Below are 15571 nucleotides of genomic sequence, written 5' to 3'. Positions count from 1 at the left end.
GCTTAGAGTGGGACCGCTTTTCCTGAAGTAGCAAACGCAGGCATCGATTTTTCTTCCCGCTGGTGAAACAAACTTTTATTGGTCTCGCGAGGGCAAGGTCAAGCCTTTTGCTTCGCAGGAGGAGGCACATACGGCACGCTAACACGCGACCGACGGCGTCATAAATCTCGCATGCCGTTGAAGCTCCAGGTGGGTCCATTCTTAGGGCGGGTGGCAGAGTTTTCAAGGTAACCATGCTCGGTAATATTCATTACTCCTAAGAAAGTTGTTACTGTGCATGAGGTTTTTTTTCGTTCGAACGGAAAGGATTTTGCTGCCCAGCTGCTTCGATTCACTGGCTTATCTGCAATCTAACTAAGAGGGAAGGTTTTAGCACGATGTTTTTTTTTTTGGTTAAACGAGTTAAACTTCCTAAAGAACCTTCTGCGTTATACATTGAAAACGTTGGAAAACGTTTGTTGGCTTTTCATTGTTTGAGTCAATCAATGTTGTTTGTTATAGAACACTAATTTTACTTCAACTTTTTCGTACATAACCTGGATCGTGGTAAAGAAATTAACAATCAAACACAATCCTTCCCTTACAATTGCAACTCACCTCCATTTTCTCACAAAGCGTCCAACACGTCAACACACTTTGTGCGCCGTGTACCGTGGCTGCAACTAAGTACAACAATAGCATGCTGCATGCGACTCCACCCAATACATTGTTGCTATTTTTGTGCCTTCAAAAAACTCTTTTTCAACTCGTATGTTTTTGTTGTTGTCTTCTTTTACTCCTGCAACGCCTCGGGGGCTCGTCGGAGGCAAACGCCACTAAGCGCACTGCTTCCAGACGAGTTGCCGTCGCTGCTGCTGCAGTTCTATTTTCTGCCCTCTGGTGAACATGGAAATAAACCACGAATCAACTCCCCTCTAATAGGAAAATCCATCCCAAGCTCAAGGGGGTTAGCGTCGTCGAGGCTTTTTTGCTTCTCTCTCTCTCTCCCACCGAGTTGTGACCATGAATTGCAAAATACGTGCATACGAGCACGGCAAATAAACAACGCCGGCTAACATCCTGCGCTGCAGTGGGAAAAGAAAATCGCACACACACTCCGAACACCATATCGCCCTTTTATGACGTCACACGCCGTTGCAATGACGGCCGTGCCTTTCCACGGTTGAAGCTGTGAAACCGGGAAACAAGCGCTTCATACACCTCACAAGTACCACCACTAGAGCGTGTGTGTGTGTGTGTGTGTGGTGCATCCATTTCGCCCCAAACGCGTTCCGCTAAAAGGGGCGTGGAAAAAGCGCATGCTTTGCCCAAGAACAGAACACCGCCAGGAACGGATGCATTGTCGCAAAGGCGCACCAGGTACCGTTTTGCATACACGATGACGCGCGCGCGTTGGTTAGAATGCACTATTTTTATGTCCACTCCATGGTGAAAAGCAGCACAAAAAATACGGCGGGAAATAGCTACGATGCATGATGCGGCGTGTGTGAGCCTCCCGTGTGTTTGCGCGTACCCACAGTGACGAATGAAAAATAGACTTCCGCTTTGCTCGGGGGGGGGGGGTCTGAAGCAGCGTGTGGAGTGAAAATTGGGTTTACTCCAATTGCGGTTGGGATGTGCCTTTTTTTTTTTAATTCCCGTTGTAGCAATGCAATGCAGAAGCGTTTCGTATTACGTCAGAAAACGTACGCAAACGGAATAAACGGCGAATGTGTGCGTGTTTTTGTTGCGAAAGCGGTTGTTAATTGTACTGACAGTCCTCGCAATCTATTTTAAAATGATACTCACACACACACGAGGGGGAAAACAATGTATAAAATTAAATGATGCTTTTTTCACGCGTGATTTTCCACCGCAGCGGTGTCGATCGGGAAGCGTTAGTTGCCCGAGAGAAAGAGAGAGAGAGAAAAAAAAGGAAATTAAATTATGCATACCGATGCGTCATCGACCACACGGGTACATGGCACATATTCGAACGCAACCACCAATTGCGTCCTCATCCTTACCCCGTTCCTTCCCCTTCTCATCTGCAAGGGAAGATGACGGCTGCTGCCGGAAGTGTGACGATCCGCTCGGTGGGGCTTAGAATTAAATTAGTTTAATTAATCTAATGGGAAGAACGCAACACCTCGTAGGCCCCCACGTACGACACTGCCATTCCCCCGCCGCTGTCTTCCCCTTTCCCACCTCCCAGACACAGCCCAGACGAAGGCAGCCGAACACCAAACGGCAGCGACAAGATAAACAACCATTTCACTGCCACATTCAATCATATTTTTCGCCCGTCTACACGCTCGCTAGCTCGCGTACCCCTGCCGCCCCGGCGAGACCTCCGGGAGATTCCATTCCAGTTGCGAAACGTCTTCCGTCTAGCGCGCGTCTAGTCGACCGCACCACGGCATCCACGCAGACTTTCGCGCGACGGTTTCGCGCCATTTAGATCAATTTGTAAATGATCATGTTCCTTCCCGACAACGGCATCGACAGCGGCCACTGCGTAGCCCCAGCGCAGGCCCAGACGCGGGGCCGGAATTCGAAATCGAAACGGCCCTGCCACTGCTCATCACTTCCCCCGTAACGTGGTGTGTGGCAATGGCAAACCACCGAATACACATTGCACAGACAGATTTCCCAGTTCGCACCGCGAGCTCCATGCGAGCTCCGTGAATGAACCGTACTGCGCCGCTCTAAGTGGAGAATAAGATTTATTTATGACAAGCGTCTGTCTAGCGAGCGCTGCGGCGGCCTATGCTGCAGGTGCCAACCCCGATCGTTAGACGCGGTGTAGCAGCGAGGGGGATGGTTTTAATTCACAACCCTGCGTAACGCGGAAAATGCACGGCCGCCGCTGGATTCGTCCCCGGTCGGCTAACGATCGCGGGCGCGGTACGGGACCGCGCGCAAATTGTGGCACGGTCTGGTGGTTGGCATGCATGCGCGTTCTGCCTGCCGGCCGCTTAAGTGGTTCTGGATTTTTGCACCTCACGGTGATTGTGAATGAATTACGCACCTTTTCCTGGAGCGTGGAGCAGCATCCCGGGAGCCTTTTGCCGGGATGAGCGGGATGGATCGCGCAAGCAAATGAATCCCTTTTTTCAGTGGCACTTTTCGTGCAGTTTAATTGTGAAATTGAGAGTTTTGAGAAGAAGATCATAGTAAAACATTTTTTTTAAGTCGGCCTTTGGAGATGTTTTCTGTCAGCTTTTCATTACGGCCACAACTACAAGATCAAAATTTGATTTAAATAAAAAAAAAACGGCGACAGAAAACAAACTTCTTCAAGGGAACATTTATTTTCGAATGCAAAACAAAGTTTTTTCTAGCTCCATGTTTAACTCTTTACACACCAAAAAAAATGCAGGGAGACATTTACTAATTTGCTTTAAATATGACACGCATCAACAAGCAAACAACCCGCCCCAAAACTGCTAAACGTTAAGCTGTGTTGCAGGTGTTTAATAATGCATCATAAAACATGTTTTAAGACCAGAAAAGAAGCAATAAAAAACACACACCCAGCACCTGAATTAATGACGACCTTGAGCCAATCATCAAAGCAAATACCATGGCGGATAAATGTCGAATCATAAAAAAGCACTCCACCAGCCTGAAGCCGGTGATAATCAAGACGATCATCGAATGTGTTGCATGGCTGGCTTTAGATTAAATTGTTTTGCTTCCCCTTCTTTCTCCTCTTCCTCTTCTTTCACTTTGCTACTGCTTTGTTGTCTCTGGAATGCACTTGCACTGAGTTTTAGGGGGTTATAGAACGGACCACAAGACAAACGCCCCGAAAAGCGAGCCTAATCCTTGGGGCAAAAGTTTCAATCAACAATCAATAAGTAAAAAAGAAAACACATTAAATCCCTGTTGCAACCGTCTGGACTGCAGAGTTGAGCGCAGGAAGGGTTTTCTAAAGCAAACACCTTAACCCCTCCCTTGATCATGATATGCACGATCGTCTGGCCGTGGTCTGGTCTAATTTTATCTTTCGCCAGTAATTAATCAATCTTTTCTGCCAATCACTGGCACCGACCGTCCGTTGAAAAAACGACTCCCAGACTAACCACACGACACCTGCAGTAGCTGCAGTTGCTAGCCCTGGGCGAACAATACACCCAGCTTTGTCCGCGTGTCGCTCGGTGCAGGAACAAGCAGCAGCATAAGAAGTGCACTGCCGGAAGAAGCGTTTGCGTGTGCAAGCGCGAAGGACGACCGGGCGGCCGGGTGCACGGTGATTGATTCGCAATGACGGATCATATTTTTATGTTGTTTTTTTGACTAGCTAAACAAATCTACCACTACCACTATAAATCGATACATTAATCCCGTACGGTGTTGGTTGCCTCGATGTTTAAGCCTTTTTGCTTCCACTCCGTGTCGCCCAGTTCATCCACTTCCTAATGGGCCTATTTTTATCCCCGCTCATGCGGTGTGTATGTGTGTGTGTGTACCTCCTGCTCCCGATCGGTCAAAAATATGTGCTCACGGTTCACAGGCGAAATGAGCTGTCTGGGACATGATTAAAAATAATAAGCCGTTACGGGGTTTTCCATGCACCACCAACCGGTCCGGCCAACCACCTGTCACCCGAGGTGGCCGTGGCACGGCGAGCCGCCTGTTTTTGACTCCCCCGGGGAGCTTGGCTGGTTGTTTTTCGCACTGGCACCGCGATCGGTCGCACCGAAACCGTTGGAAGCGCAAGAAGTCAAAATGAACGAAAAAAAAAAACACACGAACCTTCAGCAAGGATCCAAAACTTCTAATGAGCCATACGGGGAGGAGGGATGGACGCCCGATTTGCTCGCATCGAATACATTCTATTCACATTTTATCATCATTATGCCGGTTTGCACACGCGGGCTAATCTTAACACGCGCTTGCAACCGGGGAGCGTTGTGCACCGAGTCGTGGTCCATTTCCGCGCTGCGTGCGCTTCACTGCCATCACGGCCCTGCCCGACCATTACGATACGATCAGCGTACGCATAATCATCATCGTCAGCATCATCGTGATCGTTGTCAGCCTCATAACTGCACGGTGCGCGGGACATACTGACTGCTTCCCATTCCCTGCAGCCGGACACAATTTATTACGCACACAGAAATATGACAAGTGTTTCAGGTGCTGCGATCCTTCAAAATTCGCCCAAAAATCTCACAGCCACATAGAAAAAAGGGGAATTACAGCGCGCGGAAGGTAATTAAATGCGCGCCGGCACACTACCGCATTGCGGCATGGCGCGAATTGCAAACGCAGGCTACCAAAGCTGATGCTTTGTGATACAAACTAATTCATCCTTCCATTGCTAGCAGGGTTGCAGCAATAATCATTTGATCGTTTCAGCGCCATCAGCGCGTGCAGAGAAAACCCCAGGAGCGGGTGCACACGCCATTGACGAACGCGTCGCATTATCACGCGGCCGATTAGGTTGGGTGCAAAAGGGTGGAGGGGGGCAACTGCATTCGGCCCAGTATGAGGAAAGGGAACGGGGATTTGTCACAAAACACGCGCACAATTAGCCACATTCACAAAAGTATGGTGCGCACCGTCAAACGAGGCGACAGTGCGTGTATCGCGCCGTGCACGCGTGGCAGCAGCACATTGCCGTGAGCGCCGTGCTTAAAGTGAGAAAATTTGCACGTAGCTCCACGGCTTTCCCACCATCGTCTTTCCCCCTTCTAGCCACAGACGCGCACAAACACATGACAAAGGAATCCCTTTGCGGCTTTTGCTGTGGAGTGTGTGCGAAGGAACAGGTCACCCAAAAACCTGGTGCGAAACGCACCAAGAGCTGTGCGCTACCACGTGGTGAAGATTGTAATGAGGTTTAGGCAGAGAGATAAGGGGCAATGGTTGCTACTAGCACTTGTACGAGAGAAAGAGAAAGTGAAGCTAAATTGTATCACTGTGTGGTGGCAGTCGGTCGGTCGACGCGCTGGCTAAGCGAGCTGTCGCGTCGGGTACGACAGAAGACAAAACCCAGCGATGAGGTTCGGAATGCGTGAGCAACTCTTTTAGAAGTGATCTCCCTCCCCGGTGCACCCCAGTGTATCAAATGGGCAAGTGTGTTCGGTCGCCGGAGTTGGTGTGATGTGGCGTGAAGGAATCGCATGCGATTCTAATCATTTATTCCCGAGCTGTAATGATGTTTCGGTGTTGCGTTTGCCAAGTACAATGTTTGCTATCGGAAATTGTATTGAATTTTGGAAGTTTGAAGATTAGTTGCTTCTGATCAACGTGTTAAAATTCCTATTAGAATATATAAAAACGATAACGATAATTCAAGGTAACAGAACGATGTGATCCTATTTGCGGCAGCATGTAATAAGACACCCAGAGACTAAACATAAAAGCATTCCAACAAGCGAAGATCTATTAGCAACCAATCAGTAAACGAAATCTCATCCTGCCCATTGCAGCCAATCATCAAATGGTGGGAATTTCCCTCTCTCTTTTATTGAGCCAAGAAAAAAAAGGATGGAAACATAATTATCCCTGCCAAACGGGCAAACATGTTGATCAGCTGCCAACAAAATGTCGATTCGTTTCGCGAATGGGATGAGTAATTTAGCAAACATTCGTTAGTCCCAATGAACGGAAACCGTTTTCTTACCAGCTCAAAACGAGCCAACATTTCCCCGCCAGCGAGTGTGAAAAACACTAAATCGAATCGAATTTATGGAATTTAATGACGAATTTCCCGTTGGCAAAAAAATTGCACAGTTTTAATATACATTCAATCCTCGCCGAGCTCGTCACCGGCAAGGCAAACATTCCGCTAATTATCTATCATCGGTTACATTGTTAGCTGCGGAAGCTGCTGCTCGGGGGGGAACGGTAAGAAAATCCACCAACGTAACGATCAGACCCACGACATGCTGCTTTACAACCAGTTGACCATTACGTTCCACTCCTGCTATGTTTTGTTACTTTCCCGGCGTGCTTTCGCACGCTGGGGCTGCAAATCCATACAACACCTTCACCTCACACTGACCACTGTGAGGAACGGTGGTATTACACAGATGCACTGTGTGCGATTGCAGCATCGACACAAACGCACACGTTCGCGTCCGCGAGGAGTTCAGGACCTTCGATCTTACGGCAGGCGTCAAAGCCACGATCACTGACTGGCATCACCCCGTGGCCGGGAAATTGTGGGGCAACAGCACCTCGCTCCAACATACATAAAGTCGACACCGTACAGAAGTCGACGGTAACAAACAAACACAAATAAATACACGCTAAACATAAAATAAAACATTGCGCCCAGCACACCACCGCACAACAAAGGCTCGCGATGGTGGAAACGCACTCCGGCGGAGAAAGAAAACAAACACGCGCGAGCTGGCGGACTCCGCTGGTAGGTAGTGGTAGTGGAAAAACGGAGCTAACAACCAAAACAACGACCCAACACACCATCGGAGTGCGGCCCAGTGATAGGTTCTGGCAGGAAAGCCGGGCGAGAGCAGCCGCGGCCGCCAAACGGGGAAGAAACAAGTATGTAAGTGCAAAGATTTATGATACTTTGATATAAATAAGTGGGCATTCGTTGTTGTGATGGTGTGTCGCACCGCGGTATCGGGTAGTGCCGCACCGTGCAGAATCGTATGCACTTGCACCGAGCGTTGAATGCATCGCGTATCGCGTCAACCGCTGGCTCGGAAGCAAGGGCAGGCATTGAGCCGCGGCGTTGAGCGGGGAGCAAAACACACGCACGTACGCAACGCACCACGTTTTTTGCACACACAAACGCACAGAGAGAGAGATAGATCCTCACACCGGTAGGAAGAAATCGCGCGTGTGTCGAGCGATGTCGGGCATGGGAAAGTGCCTCGCTTTTGGGATGGATTTTTCGGGGTGCTATATTGCACGGTTCATGCAAATCTTGTCACCTTCTCGTTCTTTCTCTCTCTCTTTCGTGTCTATTTATCTGCAGCGAACACAGGCAGAATGTGTTGTTTTGGACAGAAGGGAAAGAAGTGTTGGTAATAATAGAAAATCATTTTAATAGAACGAGGATCGCTTCGCAAAAGCGCGCTATCATCGCTAATGGGGAAGAAAGTGAAACTGTAGGTTCAACGCACTGTTTGCGATGAAATGGTGTGTGTTGAGAGTGTTTCGCTCAGGATCAACGCAGAATGAAACTGTTTATGATCGAATGCATTATTTTGCTTGCATCGCAAAACCCTCCAACTTCCATCAATTAAAGACTCCACCGTCTCTAACAGCCAGTAAAATCTATCTGTGCCTCCTCTGTGCGTCGCAAACCCGAAAAAGGATGTTTCATTTTCACATGCACATTCATCTTCGGCTGTGCGCCGAACACACCACAACACACCTTAATCCACTTAATAATGAGATTAAAATTCTTCCCTGGCGCCAGCGCCATCATTCTAATCCCGAAACCACCGGCCGTCGGACGGTCCTGCATCGTGCCTCACCGCAAACGAGATAAATAATTGCACCAGTCAAACGGTTCTGCTGGCGATCATATTTCTTTGGCGAATCAGCATCCCCCCCCCCCCCCAGCACCACCCATGATTAGAGCAACCTTTTTCTGACCATTAGCGCCAATCATGGCGGGAAAAGGGCACGCAAAACCCTGCTCCTTTGCAGGGATGCACTGGCGCCCCAATCACCCCCAAAGCAGGCAGCGCGGGCCCCCGGGATGTTAACACGGGTGCGTTGATTGTTTCGATGACATTAATGGCAATAATTAGTGGCAAAATCTCTTAGACCAGCGAAAGGAATTAGCAGCATCATGCAGCGTGCTGCACCGGCCGATGTTTCGGCAGACGGGTACGATTCTTCTCGCCAATCATCATGATCGTGCGCTTCGGTTTTGCAGCTTTGCACATCAATTAAACATGCGTGTGTGTGTCTCTGTGTGTGCCAGAACTATGTCCCTGTTTGGGCAATGTGGCAGCCCAACTGCAGGAGTATCTGGCCGGCGCCCGGCAAGATACATCTTTCGCTCGATGCAATTAGTTCGCGCAGTGCGGTACCGATTTGGACATTTATGACACGGCTTCTGACATACACCGCGGTCCGGTCGGTGGTCTTTTTCGGCCGCCTGCCCTGGCGCTTAAATTCCCCCTGATGCGACGCATCCAACACGTCCAACAAAAGCTAGAACAAGCACCACGCGACCCAAAGACCCACAGAGCAGACCTCCAACGCGAACTCCAATGTTTAATAATTCATAGATCGCGATCTTTACACCGGCTAAGCTATGCGAGGCGCCAGGAATTTGGCGAGAGGAATCGTATAAGAATGTTCACAGAGGAAGAGGGGGTTTGATACCGACCGTATGGGGAGTGGTCCATACATCACTCGGCACGGCGGCGGGTTGAATCGGCTTGATCCCAACCGCCTTGGGGTCGTCTCCCCAGGGTTTGATATTTCGGCAGCAATGATTTAGATCAGTATCGAAAGAGCAAATAGCTTAATAATGCTTCTGCTGACAGTGTTGATCGTTGCGGCGGCCGGTTGCGTGTAGTGCTATCGGCGTGTTACCCGGGCTGCCACTATGCGCGTGCCACTACAGGACAACCAGAACACCGTCCGTCCGCCCCGTTTTGCTGGTCAATTCCGTCCGCACGCGAGTACCCTGTCAGTCCGTCAGCGGTGGACGTCAGTTCGGCGAGTACTCAGCAGCAAATGTCAAACGCACTGCGCGCCAAAAAAAAAAACGCACACCGATTGTGTGTGAGTGTGTCTGTGGCACCTTTAGGGCCTTTTAGGCGGTAAGGTGGATAAGGTTGCACTTTCGATTTGGGCTATTTTTCGCTGACCGGGTGATATTTATCGCAAAACGGGAGTGGTTCGAAGTCATCCCTCCGCCCCGTTAAGGTTCTTGGAGCATCGTGATGTATTTATTGTGCATCGTTAATGATCACGAACGGCGCGGCACGTTCGCGCGAACGCGTCGGTGTTCTCGCGGGATCGGAGGAAGACGCAATTTGTGGACACACAATCGGTCCCGAATTTGTTCGGTTCGGTGGTTGATACAGGGCTTTAATTAATAATCGGTAAGGTTAATGGTGCCTGCCGCCGGTTGCGCAATGTTTGATATTTGCAATTATGCTGCGAGTGGTTGGCTGAGCGTTCGTACGCGTTGGAGCATTATAGTGGTGCATTTTTATCAACCATTGGGCCCACGCTTGCTAGAACCGTGCCGTACGGAAGAATGGGGATGAGTTATTTCGGTATCAAAATCCACACGGCACACGAGCATGCGAACATCGGCACCAACACGGTAGGCATGTCCAAGCAATGGCGACCACTAATTAGCCCACTTTGGAACGAAACTTTCCTCCCGAGTCGCGCAAGTTCCTCCAATGCTTCGGTCTCGATAGAAAAAAAACGACATTGGAATCTTCTTGCTTGATCGAGCACCGTACAGCGCGTAATTTTTGGCAGCTTCATGGCGCTTCAAACTGTGCTGAAGCAGTGAAACCCTGTTTCCCTTCCGGGGTTGCCGATCGAAACTAGCCGACGGGATTTGGCACTCACTGCTTCATTCCCGTTTTGCGAGAGAGATTCAGTGCGCGTTAAATCGTCGCATGAAATGATCGAATTCCATCCAGCATCAGTTTCTTACGAGAGAAAAAAAACGTACACACACGCCCAAAACCTCCAACAACCTGACAACCCGGCTACACGCAATTTGAGCGAAGGTTGACATGGTTCTGGCGTCCAGTTGGCGTCCCGGGATCAAATTAGCCGATGACATGAGCGCGGCACGCCCGTGCGACCCGTGGCCGAAGATTCCGATACCGCTAGACCGAGGCCCCACAGACCAGCACAGTGTCCGGCGCTAGTCTGATGGAGATTTCCACTTTCGGTTCGGTGTAATTAATTGCGTCGGTGTACGCCGCCGCCGCCCAGGCGTACGTGGAGTGGTCGCGGACAAATTGGCCGCGCGCACACACGCTGCCGGGAAGCTAAATTGACAGGTTTTTTGGCGGAAGAAAGTTTGGAAAACTCAGAAAACCCTCGTACACACATCGTTTGCGCTACCGGGCGGAGTGGGACGGAGAACCCGCGAGGGAAAAGAACGATCGTGCCAAACCGTGATGCGTCTGCTTGATTGACAAGGTTGAGCATGATGCTGCACGGGAGATGATGGATTGGGGTTTCGGCGAATGAAGCGATGTGCAAACACGGTCAGAATTAATCTGGTGGAGTGCCAGTGGGTGATTTTTTTTAATCGTGTTTTGCAATGAGATTATTAAAGTTGATAATATTATTTCAATGGGATGTTTTAAAATTTTATTTGAATTAGGTTATTTTAGACAAACGTTTAAAATTGAAACAGGTAATTCGATTAATAAAAGATTCATGTCGTAAGATTATCTTTAATCACACAATCAATTTCAATTCTGAACATAGAAAACCCTTCAAATCTATGAACCTTGAACAGTTTGTTAAAAAAGTGTTTTACTTTGGCTAAACATAGAAAATTAAGCTTAAGAAACATGCAAATTCATGCTAAAGTTGAACAATTAATATCTGAAAAATCATCCAAATATTTCAAACAATCTAATTACACGGATTTTAATTTAAACGAAACAAGCTCAAATTCTTGTTAGAATAACGTTGAACAAAAAAGCATGAATCAAAACATATAAGGAGATAACTAATATACCAGCTTCTTCCTAATTAAAACCAAGCTACACGAACAAAACAAACATAAAAACAAAATGAAGTAAACATATAAAAAAATACATACACTTTTTCTCGTCAAAAAACTCAAACTGCTCGCTGGACGGATCATTGTTGTTCAGATCGCCGCCGGAACCGTTCGCGTGCGCACCGTAACCGTGGCCATTGCGGTCGCAAAAGTACTGTGCCACCAGGTCCGCGTGCGGTGCGGACTGCTGCTGCTGGTGCTGCACCACCACCACCACCCCGTCGGCCACCCTCGGCTGGCCCGGATGCTTCAGTTCGACCGCGCTGGCAGCGGGACCGAAGCTGCCATAGCACTGCAGCCCGTCGCAGCCATCGGCGACCACGAGCGACGAACGGAAGAGGCTGGACGGGGGGCTGGAGGACGAGCTGGCCGAGGAGCAGGAGGACGACGAGGACGACGACGACGAGGAGGGCGACGAAAAGGACGCACCGGACAGGGGATGGGCGGACGCGTGCGGTGTTGGAGGGGGCGGTGATGTGGCCGACAGTGGCTCCTGTTTCACGACGATCAGCGAAGCCAGCCGGGTTCGCATGTCCTCGCGCCTACAACCGGCACCGGGAACTTGGGCAACGGTTTTAAATATAGGGAAGGAACGGGGAGAGAGGGAGCCTTAAGCAAGCTTCATGTGCTTGGAATGGAACTATTTTCTTGCACAACTTCCGGTAGGACGCTTGATGGTGCAAAAGGCCTGCACACGGGTCTTCATTTATTTCCAATCAATTAGAGGTATCGCTCGTGTACTTTTTCACTTTGCAACAGTCAATCGAGCTGCACTAGTTTGTGTTTGTACTTCAAACGCATCGGGAACGCTACGGTATCACTCACACACACACTCACACACGGCAATTAAAAATCTTTTCCAGCGAAATGTATCACATTCTTCTAGCCTAGGTACCTCTGAACTTTTAGGGTCTTAAAACCGAAAGGACACAGGCAGACGGTGGAACTTGTACTAAACGGAAGACACATTTCTGTGCAAATGGGAGCTGGGGATAATACGGGGATAAAACAACTAAACTGAACGGTTCTTAACTGAAAAGCGGCACTTCAAACACATCGAACACTGGCACGCAAACATTGTCACACACTTTGAATTGAACTACACGCAAGCAAACACTAAGCGATGGAAAATATTAAAAAAAATAATTATAAAATAATGCATTCAGATCCTTTTCTCCTGAAGTCAATTTTTTCGTACAACATCAAATCTTTATGTCTTTAAAAACTAAAAAAAACACACACACAACACACATAAGGAAAGCTTTCTACGCTGCAGCTTTGACATGCAGAATTTCATAAAGCGGTTAAGGATGCAAATTTAGCTGCAAATAGAGCAACATAGACAGCAGCAGCAGGGACACCAAACAGCAGTAGCAGCAGCAAAAACAGCAACAACAGCAACAACATCTAGATCCGTGCCAATGGCAACGGACAATGACGAACCTGCTGAAGGTTCGAGGACCCTCCGGTGCTGTTCTTGTTCCTCCTCCAGTACGAATGTGACGCTGGGTTTGACCGCGGCCGGAATCGACGGACGAATTCTGGTCGGTGGTCAAACACGGGCTCGGACGGCACGTTACATTCAATCACACACACACACGGTTTGCGGTGTCGGGAAGAACAAATTAAAGGATAAATATTCCTAAACAACAAAGGCCAATGTTTTCCTTTCTGTGAAATTCACAAGCACTACGATGAGAAGCAGGATTGAGATTTCCTTTTGATTCGTTCAATTCCACGATTGGTTCTTCATTTTGCGTGATTATCGTTGCACATTTTTAGATATTTTACCTAATGTTTTTTTGGCTCTTTATTTAAAATAAGATCGTTCAAACACTTTGCACTTAACACACACTTTTAGCAAAACTTTACTAAAACAAGAAACATACACCCAAAATGAGAACAATAGATTCAACCAATTAATCACTGGTGAAGCGAAACTGCACTGCAAAACGTTCATGTACGCGTGAAAATCTTCGATTCGCACTGGTTCGCTTGCCGGGATGCACTGAGCGCGCGCGCGCTGATAAACCTCTGTACGAGCACCGTCCACCGATCCGATCCACAGTCCACCTACGACGATGAGAAAGTCAGCGACAGCAGGCGATCCCACCGCAGTTCATCCTTCACACACACCCAGAGCCTCCACTAGAAGCGCGATCGACGATGATGATGATCGTGTGTCGGATCGGAAAGGGGAATATTCGCAACCCAAAACCGCTCTCGTGTGTAAGCGCGCGCGCACCGCGCGCTTCTTCTGCGAGAGCACGATCACCGTGTGGAGATGCTGCTGCTCTCCCACGGATCGAGACCGAGATGCTGGGGTCTCTAGCACAGATTTCGTTCCCCGTTCGAGTGAGAGCGAGAGTGCTATCTCTAGGCCGCAGACCGAAAACCCGATCGTACGCCAATGGGGGGCGGGAAATAAGTGTGGACTACCACCACTTGGCAGCACTGGAGCGACTCGGGTTGTCGGGTAGCCCGCAGCGGGTCCGTGGGTGGCTCACAGTCCGTAGGGATGGCTCACTGGTTGCAGCCGAACCCAAAATTTCATTCACTTTCACTCTCACTCGGTGCCGGCTCACTATCAGTAGGCTCACTTTCGCTTTCGTTCACGAAGCACTCCCCACTGTAGGGGATGCTGCGGCTGGGACTGTCCCGGTGACCTGAATCCTTCCACATACGGACTGGGTTTTGTCTGGTTCAGTTACATTTGCCAGACTTGCATGTTCTCAGAGCACCTGAACGGTTGGACACAACACGATAACACACAGCGCAGGAGTAAGATACGATGAAAAGACCCCAAAAAAAACAACCGTCACCACACTCTCACTTTCATCCTCCGGCCTTTTTTGGACGAGTCCTCGAACCGCTCCAAGAATAATACCTCCAACAAAAACCGGTTGATCCACTAGCACTGGGGCGAGAATTGGATTCTTTTGGTCGCACGCTTTTACAACCACAGTTTGCATATTCAGATGAAGTTGTTTTGTTTTATTTGAGGAACCGAACGGAAAACGAACGTTCAAACAAGTTTTTTTTAACTAAATCACCTTAAAAATACACTTTGCTTTGCGAAACAATTTATCTTATTTAACGTTATTTTACACTACACATGCACACACCTATCATAAAACGATCCACAATTGCACGCTCAGCACCAGACCGAACGATCAGCAGAAGCATAAAATTCAAATAATCCCGTACCCGCACAGACCGCACTGAACGGAGCCGTCGTAAAAAGTCGTTCCCCAAAAGTCTACACTCTGCTCGATATGGCGCCTTGAACGCGACTGAAGATATCGTTGTCCCAGCGCAGGCTAGTATATCGTACACTGGTACACACGGTAAAAGGTATCCAACCAGGCAGCTCCACACGAGCACGCTCCTCAAGACCCGACGCCGTGGAGCCCGACGCAATGTTCGCTCTTTTGCGCTCTCTTCTCATGCCCGATGGAGCGCACTCTCGCGCTCACTATTGCGAAGCCCATTCTCACACACACACATGATCCTAACCTTCCGCAAGCGCGAATCTGCTGAGCCTCAATCGTGGAGCGACCTTCGCGCCCGCCTTTCGTTGTGGGCCCTTTGTCGCCCTCACATTTCACCGCGGCTTGCCCACCAACCCCTGTGCGGTGTCAGTCGATGTGTCGTCACTCTCTCACGTTCGAAGAAGCGCTCCCAGTTGCTCTCTCGTTCACAGCCTCTACGTGCATCTCATCGCGGCTCTGCTCAATTCACTGCCCCACGACGGTTTACGTTCGTCAACGGTGACGTCACGGTTGCTCGGGTCGGTACCGTATGCCGCGGCACTTGCGGAAAAGCGAGAACACCCTATTTTGCCCGTTCGCTTGCCGGGTTCGGGCGATTGCT

General features: G+C 49.1%; 1 protein-coding gene across 2 annotated transcripts in view; it reads right to left on the bottom strand.

The window, feature by feature from the left end:
* LOC120957207 (probable nuclear hormone receptor HR38) overlaps positions 1-15046 on the bottom strand; it is a 98684-nt gene extending 83638 nt beyond the window's left edge. The window contains exons 1-2 of one of the 2 annotated variants that reach the window (XM_040379274.2): positions 14824-15046; positions 11738-12814 (exon numbers count right to left, since the gene is read on the bottom strand). In XM_040379274.2, the coding sequence (XP_040235208.2) occupies positions 11738-12230 (493 nt within the window). In that variant the 5' untranslated portion in view covers positions 12231-12814; positions 14824-15046. Of the gene's footprint in view, positions 1-11737; positions 12815-13587; positions 14707-14823 lie in introns of those variants that run through there. The other variant, XM_040379275.2, reaches the window with a different exon arrangement.
* Positions 15047-15571: the final 525 nt, after the last annotated feature.

This window comes from Anopheles coluzzii, chromosome 3, assembly GCF_943734685.1.
Source record: "Anopheles coluzzii chromosome 3, AcolN3, whole genome shotgun sequence".
Taxonomy (NCBI): domain Eukaryota; kingdom Metazoa; phylum Arthropoda; class Insecta; order Diptera; family Culicidae; genus Anopheles; species Anopheles coluzzii.
This window is presented reverse-complemented; position numbering and strand designations above follow the sequence as displayed.